Raw genomic sequence first — 21,064 nt, 5'->3', positions numbered from 1 at the left:
TTAGCCGCTCAGTATTGTAGGTCCTGAGACCATACAAAGAACTTGTTCATTTTCTCCTCTTCTAAGGTGGGTCTGACCTTAGGAGCTTCGGACCTCTAGCGAGTAGCATATTATCGAAACATTTCCGTGGGCTTATTCTTCAAATTTTGGATTTAGAACATGTCTAGTGCGTTCTCTGTATTAAAACTAAATCTATCCATAAAGTCAGATGTCATGCCTACCCAACCTGACCACTTCTTGGGATCTTGGCTGATGTACCAAGATAATGCATCTCCTTTCGAACTCCTCATGAACAGCTTCATGCGGATCATTTCATCCATCCGTACTCCAACCGGTTTGTCGCAATATGTCCTCAGATGGACCCTTGGATCACCCGCACAATCAAATATTTTGAACTTAAGAGGTTTGTACCCCTCAGGCAGTTCGACATCAGGCTATATGCAAAGATACTCATAGTTTAACCCCTCGATCCCTTTGCTTCCCTCAACGCCCTGAATCCAGCTGGTTAGTTTTTTAAGTTCCTCGGCCAAGTTCCTAATAAGCAGATCCTTTTCATTAGACTCAGGTGTACATGAGATAGGTTGGTTGAGTGTGGCATGGTCTCCACGTAGATAGGAGTGTTATAGTGGCCTGGTGTATGGGTGTGGAAATAGTCGTTTGTGGAGTTTTGAGGTTTTGGGATGGATAGTGGAGTGTTGTTTAGGGTATGGCAGGTGTTGCATTGGTTCTTTGGTGGAGCAGTGTGATGATGAGGCGCGAGATGATTCTGTTGTTTTGGGATATTTTGAGTGGGTGTAGGGTTTTGAGCGTTGGGGAAGCTGATATCTAGGGTGATGAGTAAAAATGATAGGTTTGCCAAATTTCGAACCTGATCGAGCTCTTCCTAGAATTTCAACAGTTTTTGTTCAACTTGTGACACATTCTCGTTAGGAACCTGAATACCCTAGCCATCAGTGGCCTCTAGCCGTTCAGTTGTGTTCTCCTTCCTGATGTTGTTTAAATCTTCCATTTTATACTTGCCTTTATTCTTTCCTTTAGAGTAACTAAGAGGAGGAGTGGGTGGAGGGCCCCTGGATCTTGTGAAATAAGATGATGATGCTAGAGTGCATGAACTAACCTTTGGGGAGGGGAATAATAAAAACAAAAATAAAACAAAAGGTAATCAAGTCAGCGAGGATTATAAAAAGTATTGCAATATTTTAAACACATAGTGTGGGAATGTAAAGCGTGTCCTAATTTGGGAACCTCTTTGTGCCCGAGGTAGGCCTAGCGACAAATAGACTTGGAGAACTTTTAATGCTAAATGCCTCATTTTATTGATAAAGATAGGCGAATCCCAAAACGACACTAAATAAGTAAGAAATAAAAGTCACTAGTGGCCATTGGCCTTATTACATTCATAAAGCAAAAAAGTAAATTCCTATCTATTTGGTCCCAAAAAGACATTCCCCATATTCGACATCCTTGGCTCCGTCGAACAGCTTCCCAATTCACGAAGTCCCAGCAACAGGTATGCTCTGGCTAGACGTCCACCTTCGGTCCCTTCAGCCTTTTGACAGTCTTCAACCCTTTTGAGAAATTTTCCCTCTAGTTCTACTATGCCTCACTCCAAATATCCTAGCCTTTTGTTGGCACTGATAGCCATGTATTTCAATTCCTCAATTAGCTTCTTGTTGGACTCTTGTATCTCGCGATGTTCACTCTCGCATTCACGAATCCTTTTGCGTAGCTAGTTGTACTTGACTTGCGCCTCGGCCTATTCATCTATAATTCTATGACCTCGAACGAACCCTGGCTGGCCCAGACCATCCCAATTGTCTTCCAACCAAACAGAATAGAAAGGGGTACAACCGGTATGATATCTGTCTAGCTCGATGGTGTCTTTCTCCATTACGATCTTGCAGCGCCACATGTGGTAGGCTTGACACTTGTGGGGACTATCATCATTTTGGAAGTCAGCTCGAAGATAGCTCATCTTGTCGACTATGTGTATGACTTGCTTCCTACCTGTTTGCCTCATAACTCGAAGAGGGACGTAAGGGTATGTTCCTCTTAGACCAATCAGTATCAGGAAAGGTGCATCTCTGGATCGGGCGATGAACTCCTCTGTCGGAAACCACTCGAACATCCATTGAACCAGTTCTTCAGTCAGATTATCAAAGAGATCAACCCATTCTTTGGCATTCCCAGGCTGAGCGAACATGTCGGGAATGTAATTCATTCGCTTTGGATGGTGGAAAGCAATGTGATCATCCCAGGCCCTTCGCTGAATTTCCTGTCGGTATTCGCCCTTTTGGAGATGTTCCATGAGCCAAAGATGATGTAGTAGATTGCAGCCTTCGAAGTGTCTCTTTCCTCGTTGACATTCTCTAAGGCTTGGTATATGTCTGCAATGATCATTGGTACAATGCTCAATGTCTGCCCACCAATCCCTTTCATTAGGGTCTTGGTTACCAAAGCCAGCCTAGTATGGATTCTCCCTTTCTTCATTGGAAATACGATCAGACCCAGGAAGCAAAACATAAAGATGAATACCATACGATGGATATGTCCCAAGGACGTGATGGCAAACTCGTCATGGTAGGTACGGTATGATTTGTTGTGACCGCACCTTTCATACAGGTAGTCAAAAGGGATGTACGACTCCTTTAGGCATACCAATTCTGCATTCTTCTTCAAACCCATCATTTTTAGGAAACCCTTGCATGTGCAGTTCTCAGGCATTAGCAAACCCGAGGTTTCCCACACTAGACCGGCTAGTCCTACTATCTCTCCTTGCGAAGGTGTCATTTCAATGTCCCCAAAGCGGAACACGACCCTTTCACAATCCCAAAATAAGGTATCAACTTCTATTATCATGTTGTTAGGCTGAATCTCCAGGAGGAATGGTAGATTACCCAGATATTTTCTGACGAGGGTTTTGTCACTAGAGTGTAAATCTTCCCACCAACTTAGCAATCTTGGGTGGATATTGGTGACCATACCGAATTTGGGGACTTTGTGCCTCATATTTCTGCAAGGTAAACAAGGTTAGGCCCTTACCCCCACCAGACTCGACTATTTAACATCAACAATAGCATAGAGCATTTAGTTCTCCAAATAAATGCACAGAACATGATGATGTCCATTTGGGTTTAGGGAAACCCAGTGGACTTTTGGACAAGGTTATCTTAAAGGATCATTACGTGGACAACATAACTGACCCGGCTAGGTTTGACCATGATGCATGCATAATTTAAATAGAGTAAGGTTTCTATGAGGTTTTAGACTGGTACCCTTGAGCATACTACTCAAGGAGGAAGGCACGGAACTGTCGACTGCACCACTGATCGAATAGTTTTACCGTAAATAAGCCTTTTCGAATTTATGTGGGGTAATGATATAGGAAGGGCACAACCACTCATCAAGCGTTGCTATAGTATTTGTTTGGCATGAGTGGAGTATGATGTTGAGAATGATTATACAATAATTAAAAGCATGTTGACATGTATTTTCACGTTAAGAAAGCGATAAATATAACAATTTTATAATTTAAAGCAGTTATAAAGGAAGGAAACAAGAAAGAAATGTCAGTTTTGCTTTTGAAGAAGAAATTAAATGCTTAAAGAAATTAAACAAATAATTGCACATAGGGAAGGTACAAATTCAAAATAACAGTATGAAATGGTAAAAGCTTAAATATCCCCAGCAGAGTCACCATGCTGTCGCGCCCCCTTTTTCTCGCGAAATCGGGTATATGACATTTTGGTTGGGACAACTCTTTCCTTTTGGAAAGGGGGTTTGTATTTTTGAAGAGTCGCCACCTAACGATTTTAAAGTGCGTTCGGGCACCTATAGGGTTCATTTATAACTACGTTTGATAACCAGAGACAGGGTAAGGGCTTGAAATTATCCTAATGGGAAGGTGTTAGACACCCCTCAGGATCCACTAGTGTGGTTTCCGGCCAAACAATTTTTGTGAATTTGTACAATTAGCAAATAAACAAGTATGACTCAAATAGTAGGGGATTTAAGTTTAAATACACAGGTGTTTGAAAAAAAACAATTAATGAAAAGCAAGATTTTAAAAAGAATTACAATCTAAGACTATTTGTGAATGTAAAGGGGGGTGTTCTAGGTTTGTTTATAATATGGATCACATCAATGCAATACCCGGTTTGACACTCCTTAAAAAGGGGATACACATGATATTAATGCACCGGTCATCATATCTATATCTATAATTTCCTGCCCCGCGAAGGTAATTAAAGCGAGGGTTCGTCTCGACCCCTATTGCATGATGTTACCCGTCCCTTCCTATCAATCCCGAAGGAATTTAGGACTCCTATCCTATAAAAGGGGGTTCTAGGCAGACCCTCAAGTTTAAAGGTAAAATACTAAGGCGACATATAATAAACAAGTAGGACTTCAATTAAGGGGAGCATGAAAGACTAGTGAAAGGCTCAGATATACCTCCACACACAGTACACATAAACAGCATGACTCATACACAATTAAGGTCTAAATTTATATCCTAAGCATGGTATCTAAGTGATAATAGCAGAGTCAGATTTATAACATGACTCAGAGAAGAAGTCCTACTCAAGCTTGCCTACTGATTTTAATATGCCGACAGTTAAACATTAATCACAAAGACAATTCTGGTTTTATTTTAAAGTTGATTACCTAAGACTTGCCTAAGCGTAAAATAATATGCAGCAGTTACCAAAATTATTAAAAAATAGTTTGGAAATTAAATCATCTAAAGCATGTTGTTCTAAATGTTGCAAAGACATGTAGGGATTGTGACCAGTTTCACAGGATAATTAAACATGAGACTGTTTTATATCCTTTTTCATGCATCAGTAGTTTAACTAGGTGTGACTGAGCGAGTGTGAACAAGATCCTAAGATAGAGTATCTAACGTGCACATATGAAAATGCAGAATGATTACAGAATTCCTAAAGCATGATTTCTGAGTGCCCCAAAGAGTTACAATATGACTTCAAGATGTGCAGGAGCAATAGTTTTATGTTGATGCTGTTATTTAGCCTAAAGCAAGATTTCTAAATGGTAAAGTGATGCCAAATGAGATACTGAAACAGTATACCTAATAACATGGTATCTAATGCACGACTTTGTTTGAATGGGTTGATCTTACACATGGATTCTAATGCACATATATGAAATGTAAACCTAAGACATGGTTTCTACCCATTGATGTTGGTAGCATACATATCTACCCTCCCCTTTTCACTAGTCCACCACAATACTTGTTTACAACAGATTATTACAGAACAATACTGAAATGAATTTCATAAGTAGAAAAGAAAAAAGTTACACTATAGAGAGCCTGAAAACAGGCCCAGATTTTCAGCACTTGATTAAGACATCCTCTCTGAGTTATGTAATAAATCACCTCAAATGCCAAGATTGTACCATAGCCTTTCTCATATATGGGTGTGTCACAGTGTCCTAAGGACCTCAAGGGATCCCGGGCAGTGCTCACACCCAGATTTTATAGCCAAGACAGAGTGAGTGCAATGTGAAAAAGCCAACTTTTGTGTGTCCAAGTTCAGAGGGAGCTCAAGGGTCCCAAGGCAAGGCTCACACAAAAGGGGCAAAACTTAGTGGTGTAAGAGTAGAGTGAGAGTGCTTGTCATATTTTTGAAAAGATTTAAGCAGGAAAACAGTTTGAAACAGTTTTGTAAAACAACAGGGGGGAGTTGTTCAATAGGACAGTTTTGAAAAGAGAGCAGACTAATAGTCCAAACACAGCACCCAAAACAGGTTCACACCTAACCAAGGAATATATCCAAGGCAGGTTCAGCAACCACAAACAGGGGTAGTGGGGTTTGGGGACACATAGGTTACACAGTTGCAGGAGTGCTCAAGTATAGAATCAACAATATGCTGATGAGTTAGAGAACACAGAATCATGTAACTTGAGGATAGCCAACTATTTTTTTGCACAGAGAGGTTCATGCTAGAAATAAATTAAACACAAGTAAAGAAGGGCCACATTGGGGTATATTAGGAAGGGGAATAACAATTTTATAAACATGATGAGTCTAAGGGAGTGGAGACATTCAGAAGCATGCTGATGAAGTGATGAAGTAAGCATATCAATTACAAGTTGAATCAACATGACCATAAGTGAAAACATACTAGAAACAAAATGAAATGAAACTATAAAAGAAACACATTGTTTTGAAACTTGAATTGAAATCAGAAGATACCAGTAAAGAAGTAAACACAAAGTGAGGGGGCAAGAGAGTAGAGTAATCAACCTTGGCTTGCAGCCGGCTGACTTAGAACAATAGTAAATAACCAGAGAAAAGAGAGAGTAGAAGAATGTTTTCTCTTTGTGTGAGAGAGGATTTTTGAAATATTGTATTCGTATGTGTAATGAAAAGAGAAGAGAGTATATATAATAGTTTAAAACCTAGGTAAATAAGGCAAGAATCAATTGTTCAACAGTTATAGAACTGCAGAATCAATTAAGAACGAAAATCAGCCAAGTTTCCCTTAATTAAGGGGGTAATTTACCAACGGTAGAAAGTAGGTAACAAATAAGGAAAGAATTCAAACAACATAGGTACATAATATGTAATTAGGGATAGATACATAAGGGTTTAATTAAGGAAATAATAGCATGAATCAATTAATAATACAGTCAACCACATAATAAGGTAAAAAAATAACATAAGGGTTATGAAAAATAGGAAAAAAATAGCCAAAAATCAGTATAAGGGTATCAACACAGTAAATCAAGGATTCACGAATCGAAAAATGGTACTATATTAAGGGAAATAGTATAGACTTTCATGAATAAACCAATAAATGGATTATAAAGAGGAAGAACTAGATCGGAAACCTTAATAAGACATTACTAGGGTGAAAATCATAAAATACTCTAATTAATCAAAACATACTCATGAGAATCAAACATATAGACAAATCGAATGAACAAACAGTAAAGACGAACTCAGAATCCAAAACTAAAGCAAAAAATTAGGGTTTTCCCCAAAAGCTCATAATATACACAGATCTAAAAGAAAATGGAAAGTCTTAAGAGTTAGGGTTTCAAAGAACCCAGAGAAGATGAGAAAACCTTAAAATGTTACCGGTTTTAGCCGGAAAAGTCATAGATCTTACTCGAACGGCTGGAGGTGGCCGAAAAATGGCATGAAGGACCATGGGTAGGAGTTGAACCGCTCCAGGTTCACCTGAGGACCCCAGGGTAGTGTCAAACCGGCGTGGGGTGAAGTAGAGGCCATGAGATGATGAGAGGACATAGTTTCCGGCGAGGGAGATAGACAGAGAAGGTGGATAGGGTCCATCAGAGAGGAGGGGAGAAGAGAAAGTTCTAGAGAGAACCAAAGATAGAGACATGAAGATAGAGAGACCGGTTGAGAGAGAATGAAAGAGAGAAAGGGGGTAGTCTTAGGGTTTAATTATGGTGAAGGGGATCTGGTTCGTTGATTGAAATTAATCAACGGTTCATATTGAGTGAGGGATTGGGCCGATTGGTATGGTGCATTGGGTTTGGGTTTGGTGGGTTATTTAATTTGGACCAGGTTTAATTTGGCTATAATTTAAATAAGAATGACTAATTGTTAAATACCCATCAAAATTAGAAAAATAATTAATAAAAATAGCTAATAATAAGATAAAATGAAATTAAAGCTAAATAGGTAAAATTAAGGTAATTAACTAATTTAAAATGTAAAATGACTCATTATTGAATTAAAATAGCATAAAGTGTACAATTAGGCTATAATTGCAAAATTATTGTAATTATAGCCAAACAATGCCAAATTGACTAATTTGTGAAATAATTAAATCCTAATAGAATTAAAAATGACATATTGAGCTAATAAATACTTTGCAATTACTTGTAATGTAATATATGAATAATTATTAGATATAAAGTACTGAATAAATAAAAAAAATTAATAATATGAAAAATTGTGGAAAAATACCAATTATTATAAAAAGTGATTTTGAAGGTATATATGCAAAATTTAAATAAGGAAAAATTGGGTATCAACAATCATCATTCCATGTTCCTGTTGTTCCTATCATCCCCACCTCCACTGTATCCCTCATCCAAAACCAACCACCCATGCACCTGAGCTTACTGCAAAAAATACCTCTAAATCAACAAAGGTCAAGGCCACTCAAACAAAACTGTCAAGAAAGTGCCTGATGCTGCTACGCAGGGTCACGCTGTAGCCAAAGAAACTGTGGTTCAAGGGGAATCAGTGCCAATCACTACTGATCAGGTACAACATTCTCCTACTAAATTAGATGTTTTGGTGTCTGCTATAGATGTTTCACCCCTAGATACTCTCCCACCCACAAGTGAGAAGCCACAAGTGGAGAAATTCAGTGTAGTAAAGGGTGTAGGTGATCTCTGGAACGAGATAGATACTAATTCTATAGAGCCTGTGGTTGAGGGGGTAAGAAGGAAAGAACATGTGAAAAAGGAGTCTTATAATGGCCTTTCTTTTAGTCGGACTGAGGATAAGGAAGATGATGGGGGTGAAAAACAATAAGAAGCAGTGAATAGTCATGAGGAGCATGATGCTTGAAACATAACTAATGAATAAGAAAAGAGTGATAATGAGGGAGTATATGGAGATGAGAAGCAAAGTGATACATATGATAAGATAGGTGAACAGGTCAATGATTCTGCAGAAAAAGAAAATAATAGTGAAGAAGAGGACGACTCTGAAAGTGAGGGTGAGGATCAAGAGAAGGCAAGTGAGAGTGAATGAGGTGATGAAGAAAATGGAAATTTGTGAGGAATCTTAAGGTTCCATGACCATTGGGAACACTGTCATAGCCCCTTCAGAAGAAACTGGTGAAGACACAAGGGCTCAAGAACCTTGATCTCTATTAAGTCTTTTCACTGGAGATGAAGAAGTAAGCAGTAATGAAGATGATGTGCCACTATCTGAGGTAGGGAAGAAACCTAGAAAAACCCTTGTGAAAGCTACAAAGTCAGCACTTTTAGCAAGGAAAGAAGTGACTCCTCCTACTAGAACACCTCTTACAAGGAGTATAAGAAAGGTTGTTGATGCACAAATCATTAAGGAGTCTAGAAGTGGAAAGAAGCCAAAGAAGCCGGTCTAAATTATGGAACATGTTGTTGAGGTGGATGGAGAACATGAGTCTGACTCTGCCTTGCCAGCTAAGTCTTCTGCACTAAAGAGAAAGGATGCCAAAGTTACAAAACATTCTACCCATTCTTCAAGGTCCAGTCCAGGTAAGGCAAGAAAGAATGTGCTAGCTCCAGTTGATCGATTCGCAGAGTTCAGGAACAGAAATGTGCTAAATAGGAAGATTCTTGCGAACATGGATGAGAAGGGATGACTCAGCTGGTTGAAAAACTTGAGCTACAGTGGTGGAAGCACATGTTTGTCAAAGCTTTTCCCCCAGTATATGTTCCTGCTGTGGTGGAGTTCCATGCAAATTTCAACTTTGATGGTAAGGTAGTCAAGAGTAATGTAGGGGCTTTCAAATAGAGTTTGATGTTAAGGAACTGGGGATGCTTCTGAATATATCTTCCTTTGGATTTGACAACTACTTGAAGAAAAAGTGGCCATCCGTAGACAATGATGGTGACACTGACATTGTGGTCACAAGGAAGTTCTCCCAAAAGTTTGAACTAGATGTTCCCCAGAAAGTGTACAAGACTAATATGACTCCCTTCCACAAATTATTGTTTCATTTTGTCAATTCTTGCATTGCAGAAGTCTAAGAGAAGGCATGAAGCTACTCTGCTGGACATGGCTGTGATGGAGTTGCTTGACACTGGTAGACCTATCAATCTTCCTAGCCTGATGATTCAACACATGGAAAGAGCTGAAGACACCTCCAAACCTAAGCATGTTATGCGTTATGGTTTTATGTTGACTGAGTTATTTGATAAGCTCAATATTTCCTTACCTAGGCTTAAGTTCAAATACCACAATGACATTTTGGATGATGTTACCCTTATGAAGTGTGGCAATAAGTACATCAAGGCTAGAGGACCCAAAGGATCTGCTATTATACTTGGGAGCAGTAGGGCTGTAGAGGTCAGCAAGAGCTTGGAGTTGGCTGTTGAAGAGAATGCCAAGTTTCGTGAAGACAATAATGAGCTGAGAAAGGAAACAAAGCAGCTCAGGTAAGAGCTCAAAAGAGATAGGGAGGTTCATGCCCAATAGATTGCCACCTTTTGAAAGCTTTGACCCCCTCTGCTTCTCACCCATGAACTTGTTCCTTCCCAGTGTCCTTAGTTCTTTTGCTATTCTAGTGATGCCTTATCTTTTTTTGTCTTAGTTTGAGTAATTTGCAGTATGCTTAGTTTATTTTGTTCTAATGATGAAGATAATGCCCTGAGCTTCTTTTGGCACTACCTAATGTCTCCTCTTGCTCTGCATTACTGATTTATACTATATTGGATCTCTAACCTAGTTTATTTGCCTTAATATTTCTTAAGCTTGTGTTGTAGCCTATTTGGCCTTGAATCTTACATTATTTGTGCTTAATGTCTAACATTTTTTTTATTTTCAATGTTGACAAAAGGGGGAAGATAAGGTTTTAAGGTTGTGGGTTGTGAACGTACATGTTTGTCAATAGTACTTGTCACTTGTTGTGATTATCTGGTTCCTTGATGTGATTACCTAGTTCTTTTATGTACAAGGTTTTCTATCATCAAGAAGAGAGAATTTGTTGAGTATTAAAGTTTTGATGATTAATAAAGTAGGACTAAGTGTTCAAAGAACCAGGTCCTCAACCTAGCTGCTTAATTGTTATGAAGAACCAACTCCTTAGGAGAAAGGATCAGCTCCTCATGTTGACACTTGTACTTTGGTACAAGAAAGTAACTTTATCTGAAAGTTACCCAGGTCTGAGTTTGAAGAAGGCCGCTATAAGTGATAAATGTCATTGTTGAAGAGGGTACAGAATTCAGTCAGAGAAAAAAGTCCCAAAGCATGTGAAATCCTTGGAGCAGTAGGAGTCCTATCAAAGAGGAAGTTGACTATGAATAGGACTCTTAGAAGATCTCAAGTTGAACTGTTTAAATATGATCGACTTTGGACTTCTGAAATAACTTTTTACACATCATCAAAAGAGTCATAAGTTGTTTACTCGAGTCGAGTACTTGCATTGTATTCTTCCTGAGTCAGTCTAGTGAATGTGTTTTAGGAAATTGTGTTTTAATCAAGGTCATAAACAATTAGTGAGTTGTAGTGAGTGTTTTGCTTTACAAGTTAGAGTAACTTGTGAATCAAATAGAAGTAGTAGGAGTATTGGAGAGTATTTAAATACAGTCTTATAATTGATACATTTTGGCTCATTGTTCTAGTAGAGTTGGAGTTAAAAATCTTACGTGGTAGGTCATGTTTTTTGCACCTTTTGATCGGGTGATTTTCCATGTAAAATTCGTTATGTTCATTTTATTGTTTATTTACTTTACGCTTAAGGAACACGGTAAAGAACTAAGTTCTTTAATAATACATACGAGTACTCAAAACTAATATAGTTATATTCCAACTTTGATGTAACAATAGAGTGTCTTATATGCAGCTAATTGAACAAACATGAAAGTGATCTAAAGGTACAGGTATTCAGACGAAATTTAACAAGAATATTTATTGGTACAATAGCCAGTACAGCTATATTAACAGAAAAGTCAACTGCCCCTTGTGCTCCATATTCTCTGAAAAGATGTATCTCCACTACATTTACAGATGTGCACAAGTGATTAATCTACTGATGAATTATTTGCAGGTCACATAAGTTTCTGCCACCTTGAACCTATTTTAATGGATCGCATTTCTCTTCCAGAAGAAGAACCTAACGATGGCTATGAGCAAAATTTCTATGATATCTTGTGACCCACGGATCGCTAGTTCAAATTGGGCAGCTGACTTTTTGAATTATGAACTACAGGTTCAAAATGGGCCAGTTATGCTATATTTGGGCTGACTCAAATGGATTAATAAATGGATTGGGACGAACTCGCGCATGTCAGCCTATTAATTGGTGGCTAGAATTGTCCATTTTTCATTTAGTCAATAAATATATATCACACTGATAATCACTAACTTATTTTACTCCTTTGTGTATATCAGCATCTTATTTCTTCTTTGTATATCTAAAATATGAAATCATAAATTTAGTTGTCTAAAATTTATTATTGTCTCTATATCCAAGTGTATAGACAACATCAATAACAACAACTCAGTATAATTTCACAAGTGGGGTCTGGAGGGATAGTGTATATGTAGACTTTCTCCCTGCCCTGTGGGATAGAGATGTTATTTCCAATAAACCCTCAGTACAAAAAGATGAAAAAAGATAATATAACAGTGACAACAACATAAGTCACAAAGATAGAATCAGAAAAATAAATGAAAAAAGTAATATCTGCAATCAGTAACAACGACAATGTACTAGGACACTGTAGCGGAACAATAATAAGAACACAACGCGTACTACTAGCATACGAAAACAAGACACTAATAGACAAGCCTAATACCCCGTATAGTAGGAAAATACTCAACTACCTTCTAACCTACAACTCTAATGCTCGACCTCCACACCTTTATATCAAGGGCCATGTCCTCATTGAGTTGGAGTCGCGTCATGTTCTACCTGATCACCTCTCCCCAATACTTCTTAAGTCGCCCTCTATCTCTCTTCAAACCCGCCAAGGCCAACTGCTCACACCTCCTCAATGGGAAATCTAGGCTTCATCTAACGCATAGCCCCCATGACCTCCTCAACCTTAATGCGCCTACAATACCTAAAATCGTGGAGACTCTCAGAGTCCTCCAATTCAACCAACACAATGTCTATGTGCCCCTCTTCATTCAGAAGTTTATGAAAGTTGGTCTGTCATCTTCGCTTAATATGAGCCTCTCCCATTAAAACTATGTCTTCCTCATCTTTGATGCATCTCACTTGATCCAGATCACATGAGTTTATTTTTCTCGCTTTGCCCAGCCAAAATAAATTCTTGTCCCTGCCTATATCCCCCAATTCTTCATACAAATGACTAAACACTGCATTCTTGGCTTCCGTGACTGCTAACTTTGCCTCCTTTCTAGCCTTCTTATACCTTACTTTGTTCGCCCTCCTCCCCTCCTCGCCAGTTCTCTCTACTAACTTCAATAACACGACTTTCTTTGCTTGCACTTTTCCTTGGACCTCTTTATTCTACCACCAGTCTCCTCTGTGCCCGCTAGAGTAATCCTTTGAGACCTCTAACACCTCTCTCGCAACCTCCCTACTACAGTTCACCGTCATTGACCACATATCACTCGCTTCCCCCTACTCTACCAGGCCCCATAGTAATCAAATTCCCCTCCAACTCTAGCAGTTAATGGTTAGACAAGGCTTCCCACCTAATCCTCGGGCGACCCCTTACAATTCGCTTCTTCCTCTTTATCATGGTGCCAACGTCCATCACTAGGAGCCTGTATTGTGTCATGAGGGACTCACAGGTGATAACCTTGCAATCCTTGCATAGACTTTTATCACGTCTCCTGAGGAGGAGATAATCAATCTGCGTCTTCGCCATCGTACTCTAGAATGTGACCAAATGCCCATCCCTCTTAGGACAGCTAGATTTCGCTATCATTAGCTCGAAAGCCTTGGAAAAATCCAATAAAGAAGTACCTCCTCCATTCCTAACCCCAAAGTCGAAGCCGCCATGAACCTCTTCATAGCCCCCAACTGACGACCCAATACGCCTATTAAAATCCCTTTCAATAAATAACTTCTCAGTAGGCAGAATACCCCCTACTACCTCATCCAAGCCCACTTGGTATGCATAAGCGCTAATGATATTTAACGTGATCTCTCCAACCACTAACTTAATAGCCATCAATCTATTATTCACCCACCTAACTTCAATCACCGACTCTCTTAGTTCCCTATCCACCAAAATATCCACATAGTTCTTACCCTTCATGCCTCCTAAGTACCACAGTTTGAACCTGTTCGCATTCCCCGCCTTCGAACCTACCACCTAGTCTCCTGTATACATGCTATATTAACCTTCTTCTTCTGGAGAATCTTAGCCAGCTCTATAAACTTACCTATGTTCTTATATTCCATGACTCAATTCTCAACCTATAGGCTCCCTTGCTTCCTTTACCCCCCTTTCCCCCTGCCCCACCCCATTCCCCTGAGGACATGAACTTATACAATAATCATAGACCACAACCACAATAACCTACGGTAAAATAAGGCAAATGCTAGCACAAAACAAACTAATAGTGTAAGCTAGTAGTATGTCTATACCAAATATTGATTAATAGGACAATAATGTAACTAACACAAGAGACAAGGGAACAAGGAGATAGGAGGTACTAACTCCCAAAAGTAGAACCTAGAATGAAGTCTTGGTGTACACCTGATGTTGCTGAACTTGATGCACTCACTTCTAACTGGCCCTCATAGATCTACTCTGCTAGCACGTGGGTCTCCCGCTCGTCTTCAAAAGTCGTAGATAAACTTGAAAAAACACAAACATATCACGAAAAAAGGTATGGGGGTGGCAGCTAGGGGTTAAACGGACCCAAAGGCCACGCTGGTTGACTGGGTTGGTGTTACGCCCCATGTTTTTATACGTGAAAGTATGTCGTAAGTCTATTGATGTAATCTAAGAAATGAGATCTTATTTGATAGTATATAAAGTGATTTAATGTTGTTACACCTCGTACTTCAGACGTCACTGTCATTACAGGAATATCTAAATAAACTCAAAAAGGACGAAATCCTTCTACAAAGATAAGAAAGGTTTACTGAAGTTTTAAGTAAGTTAAGATGAATGTGAGACTTTTTAATCACGATTTAAATGAGTTTAATCATATGTATATATATATATATGTTGTTTGGATATGAAATATAAAGTGTGGGAAAGATCAGATTTAAGTTGCGGAAAAACCGACTAAGGATTTGCCTTGTAATGAAGCGTTTTGAGCAATACATTTCATATGTTATATGAGATATTTTTGGGACATATTATATACAAAAATGAAGGTCTTAGAACCTAGTTTCCAACAATCTAAATCATTTATTCATACGACACGGGGGTAGAGAAATATGAATTTATAAAATAGGATCGCCAAGTCACGTCGATGCACTTCGGAGAAATTGGCAAATTTATAGGCCAGGTTGCGACACAATTTTATCCCAATATATTGAGAGTTACATGGATATATTTATATGGAATTAAAGTCCTGTGTGTCTAGATTCCAACTCAGTAAACCATTTTTCAATACAATATCGGAGTAGAGAGATACAAGTATCTGAAATGGCACTGCTTAAGCTACCAAGCAGACAACTTACCCACCTGCTTGGAGAATTAAGGTGGTGGTCTTATCCCCTTATATCTCGCCCACAATACAGATTTTACTCACACCAAAACAGTCTCAACATCTCCACAACCCTCACTAACATATCCTGAGATCCCAAGAACCAAACTCAAGGAAAATCAACTCAAATCATCATCAAAGGTGTTAAAGACTATACGAGAATGCTTCTATGGTGTTGTGGTCTGATTGAGGGCTATTGTGGGCTAAGTTGAAATGGGGTTTTGAGTTGTAGATAGTGTACAAGGTATGTATAACATCTTCTTGATTGTTCCTAAGGTTTATCTTGTGTTGGTTGTGGTGTTTGAGTTAAAAACCATAAGATGCGCTTGAAAGAACATGGGATATGGTTGTTTTTTTGGTTGGACTGTTTTGCGGATAAATATATGATTTGTGGTGGTTGGAAATTGTGAGAAATAATTTGATATTATTGTTGCTGCTGTTGTTAAGCTTTTATAGTTGTTAATTAAGTTTATTGAAGAAGAAAAGATGAAAAACAAGTAATTGATGATTAAAATTAATGTGTTAGATGCATGGGTCTGTTTTGGAAAGCATTTTGTGGATGTTTTAAACTAGAAATAGTATGGTATATATAAGTACGTTATTCTAAAGGTTGTAAACTAATTTATGGAATAAGAGTTGGATTCAATTCATATCTTATTATGAGTAAAAATGAGCTTGTCGCTCAATATGATTGTTAAGATAATCGGAAAAACTCAAATTGGATTATATTGTTATTGTTGGTTATAATTGTTGTTGTTGGGCTGTTGGTGACCCTTAATGGTCTTTGGGATGTATTAAAAATAGGGGAGTTGCTGCCCGATTATCCTTAAGCCATATGACTAGCCAAACACGATGGTACAATATTATATGTTAACGACAATATCATTTCACTTGTTGTAGATACAAGACGTTGTGTAGAGATTGGTTGAGTAATAAAGAATATATCATACAGGTATGTTAAGACTATCCCTTCTTTCTTTTTGGCATGATCTATACGACACGAATAAAACGCGCAAATGCACAACTTTCATAAATATCTCTATTTATAGAAGTATTAGAGATGCCTATGTTCTTGAATTCCCATATGTCTTATTATTATATCATCTATTCATGGGTCTCAGAAAATATGTACATCGATAAAGTTTGTTTCATGATATTAATCAGAGGTATAATGGTCTTATGACGTTCCAAGAGATTTTATTGATGTACTACTCATGCATTGCATTAATTTATACATGTACATTGACTCATGACCAGACGACATTATATACCCATATATATGTATATATGTATATGGGATATGGGAAAAGGTTACGGCATTATATACGCACCACCACCTGATCAGCTGGTATACGTTAATGATTTTGCCCACAATGGCCGAGATGATATGATGGGATGCCCTCAGATGCTAGACGATGTTATGAACACATGTACCTATGCACGAGATGACATTCATATGAATATGCCTAACACTATAAGTATTTCATGATTTACAAAGTTATCCAGACTTACAGGTTGAGTCATTTACTCCATGTTTCTCTCATGTCTATTATTTACTGACTTTTATTTCTTACATACTCGGTACATTATTTGTATTGACATCCCTTTTGCCTGGGGATGTTGCATTTCATGACCGCAGGTCCCGATAGATAGGTCGAGAGTCCTCCAAGTAGGCTATCAGCTCAGTGGAAGATGTTTTGCGCTCCATTTGCTTCGGAGTTGCTTGTTTGGTCAGTATGATTTAGACGTGTATTGTTTGGTATGGCGGGGCCCTAGACCAACCTTTTTGATAAGTATGTACTCTTAGATGCTTGTAGAAAGATCTCATGTATACGGATACTTGTATGGCCTTGTCGGCTTATATTTAAGTATATAATAGATCACATTGACCTTATAGCCATGTATGTCACAGGTATGAGTTTCTATATCATATTGGGTCATTCTATGTCAGGTATTCCCTCAAGTTTACTCTGGTTATCTCATGACGCCCCTTCTGGCCCTCTTACCTATGATGATGTAATAAGAAATATACGTTACGATGGTACTCGGTTGAGTAAGGTATCGGGTGCCCATCGTGGCACTTCAGTTTGGATCGTGAGAAAAGTAGTATCAGAGCAGTTATGTCCTAAGGAGTCTACAAAATGTGTCTAGTAGAGTCTCGTTTATGGGTTTGTTGTGCACCACATTTATAAGTAGGAGGCTACAGGGCATTTAGGACTGTCACTCTTTTTTCTTACTCTATATCGTGTGGTAGAGCTTAGTTGTAAGAATTTAAACTTCTAAATTTTATTTTATTTGTAATACAACAATATCGACATTCAGAAAAACAGTTGGTAAGAGATTGAAGGTGGCTGCGAAAGAGTTGAGTCAGGAGAACACGATTTTGCATTATGCTTATGATGAGTAAATGTGATGTCTTCAGAAAATCGTGTGTGTACTAAGATGTGTAAGCTTCTTAATAATGAGCCTAAGGAAAGAATACCTATCCACTCGTATGGTAAAAAGGAATAAAAGAAGCCAAAGGTAGACACAAGTTTCAACAAGTAAAAGAATCAAGGTGAAGATGGGTACGAGGTACCTAGTTAATGAAGATTAACAGTATTTACAATTCAAGTAGAGAAATATAAGCATTATGAGTTACATCCAACAGTAACGGATATATATACAATTAGCCACACCCATCTCAATTATTCCCCATGGGAGCTGACAGATATAGTTTAAGAGAAGGATGGGATATCAGGATCAAGTTGGGATTAGAGTAACCCAAAATTGTGGATAGAGCATTAGTTGATATTTTCGAAGTATAGTAGAAATGTGGTAATAGATCTCCTTGAGAGACACCTAGATGGTCAACTCCAGAATAGTACAATCAGATATGAATACTAGAATATTTAGAAACTTCAAAGGATAGGCAGTGGGATCCTAGAAGGGATAAATATTTACCTTAGTATGACTCCAGCCTCGAGTAAAAAAAGAACTGAGAGTATTAGGAATTCCGAAGAGCTAGTGAGATGAATCAAGGGGAGATAAAAGTGAAAGAATGTTTTGTTGAATTTCTTAGAATAAAGTGATAGACAAAAATATTATCCCAAGAATAAAAAGAGAGTGAATGAAGCATTATGAGTAAGATGTGATAAATGGATGATAACGATAAATCAAAATATGATAAAGTGACAAAGTCTATAGTCAAGTGAAGGAAAAGACAAGAGGTGACATGCCTTGAGGCAATAAAAGAGTATAATCCATAAAGTCATATCCCCATTTCATAAAATTGAGTTGGTGACTCCAAGTGATTAGTAGAAAGAAAAGTTAGACCCCCAAAATAATAGAAATCAGTATAGGCTAGTGAACAAGTTAAGTTGAACATGAATTAGGGAGCGAATGATTTGATAATAGTCAGTATTAAGAGAATTCCAAAGATTACGTTCCGGCGATAATAGAATGGGCAAAAGAAGAATAACCTTTAAAGGTTATTTAGGAAGATGTTTCCCTAAAGTGAGCACTGTAAGCAAAGTTAAGCTTAAGGAACTATTATGCCAGTTACACTAGGTGTCACCCTCGTGAGTAAGGAATTCAATTATCCTTGGTACAGAAGGGTTACCGCAAGGTGAGTAAGACTCCATGAAGATGTGAAAAGACTCCAAAGATCAAGATGTAATTATGGAATAGTAAAGAAAGAATGCGGTAAAAAGATGAAATGAATGAGATTGCATCTATTTAGATCCTACAGATATGATACAACTCCAGAACATTATGCAAGAAAGACGCGAGGGAGAGGAAGTAAGGGTTCCAGCACAAGATGTTATTGATAAATAAGTGCAAATGAACACTTGATACATAAGGAGCCAGTGCGAGAGGAAGTTAAGACTAGTTGAGGAAATAAGGAAGTAGGCTTCAACTTAAGTATAGTGACATAAAGAAGAAATGGTCTTGTAACAACAGTATCACAACAACATTGTATGCACTCTATAAGAAAGTGGCACCTTTGGTGGCTAATGAACGGGAAGAAGAAAAAAAATCAAAAGGTGATATTTAAGATCATATGAATTGCATGGAATTCTAACATATGAGGGCGCTAAGATGAGCCAAGTATTCATGCAACAAGTGGCTGAACGGTCAGGAAAAGTTATTGCTTACATCTAAAGACAACTAAGAAGGCACGAAAGGAAATCTATGATGCTAACACATAAAGGAAGGTTTTGAGTAGTATGAATCGATATGTGTAGGTCGCACGCTAAAGTATCGTGTAGCGACAAGGTTTAAGGTAGATAGGAGTAAAGATGTGAAAATGTGAGTGAGAAGGTGACGAGAACATGTAAGGCCTTGAGATTAAGTCCATCTAAACAAGAGAGCTGATGGTTTCCATAAGCTATAGAAAGCTTGGTACAGTCTGAATGAACTCAGAGGAGTCTAAGAATAGGAGCAATTAGAAGAGATGAAATGCTACCCTGGTAGTCGAATAAAGGTGTAATTGTGATAAATAAGAGGATGACCTTTGGGCCTTCGATTGAGTAATGATTTAAAGAAAATGGATTTCTTGGATGGCATAGTATTAGAATACCCCCATAATATGAATCATGTTGGGATGATATGAAATGCGGTTATGGAACTATAGTATCACCCCTAGGTGGATCAGGAAAATCACTTTAGATGTTCCCTAATGAGACGTGAGCCCTAGCAACAATGTATTACATCAGAGGCGATGGTTGGAGCTAGTTAAAGACTATGATGTTGATATTTTATACAATACAGGGAAGGTTAATGTAGTAGTCGACGCCCTCAGCCGTACATCTATGGGTAGCATATCAGATTTACAGCTAGAGAAGAGTGAGATAGCTTGTGAGATTCATCAGCTATCTAATCTTGGAATTCGATTACTAGATTCAGGTGGTACCGAAGTTACTATTCAGGACATGGCAACATCCTCTTTAGTAACTAAAGTGAAGGAATGCCACTATGAAGATCCTGTGCTAGCGCATTACATAGATACAACTCCTCAAAAGGAGAAGATACCATTTGAGATTACAGGAGAAGGAGTCCTCAGATATCGGGGTCGATTATGTGTTCTTAATGTAGCAGGGTTGCGCTAGCAGGTAATGGGATTAGCAATGAGGGAGTAACCTAGAGTTGTGTAGCACACCTCTGTAATAATAAACCTAAGTAAGTTTTATAGTACAATATGGCCTACTTAGATGCACTAAATCCATAAGGAAAGATAACCAAGGCTAGGAAATAAAATATAGCAATAGTTGTATGTTCGGCAAAGTACCAAGCGAAGAACTTCAGTACACCTATATATACATTCCGAGGGACATCTTGTCATAGTTCTGTATATGTTCACAAAGTGAGGCAAAGAGATTGGACAAAAGCTGAAGGAAAAAAAAGGAGAGAAAATCCACACATAAAAGGATAGAGTCATACATGCTACATCACAGAAGGTAGTCAAAGTTACGGGATTGGAAGAATTCTGATCACAAGTCGTGATGTGAGAATAGACATAAAGGAGGGAATGCCCTGGTTTTTAAATTTATTCATAGAACAACTGCCTAGATGGTAAGAAATATATTAAAGTATTCACGGGAGCTATAGGTTATGAGACTGATAAGCACATCAGTCAACATTCAAGGACGAATGTTCCAAAGGGGGAAATGATATTACACCCCATGTTTTTGTACATGAAACTATGTCTTAAGTCAATTGAT

The 21,064-nt window shown here is 38.2% G+C and overlaps 1 protein-coding gene across 1 annotated transcript; it reads right to left on the bottom strand.

Annotated features, from left to right (window-relative positions):
- Positions 1–13,567: 13,567 nt before the first annotated feature.
- On the bottom strand, positions 13,568–13,954 carry LOC142165172 (uncharacterized). The gene has a single exon (XM_075223786.1). The coding sequence runs from the start codon at positions 13,952–13,954 to the stop codon at positions 13,568–13,570; it is 387 nt and encodes a 128-aa protein (XP_075079887.1).
- Positions 13,955–21,064: the final 7,110 nt, after the last annotated feature.

Source organism: Nicotiana tabacum, chromosome 10, assembly GCF_000715075.1.
Source record: "Nicotiana tabacum cultivar K326 chromosome 10, ASM71507v2, whole genome shotgun sequence".
In the NCBI taxonomy this organism is placed as follows: domain Eukaryota; kingdom Viridiplantae; phylum Streptophyta; class Magnoliopsida; order Solanales; family Solanaceae; genus Nicotiana; species Nicotiana tabacum.
Note: the sequence above shows the minus strand (reverse complement) of the source record. Positions and strands in the feature narration are given on the sequence as shown.

Excerpts from the sequence above, each read along its gene's own strand:
- LOC142165172 (XM_075223786.1), bottom strand. The coding sequence starts at position 13,954 with ATGAAGGGTAAGAACTATGTGGATATTTTGGTGGATAGGGAACTAAGA.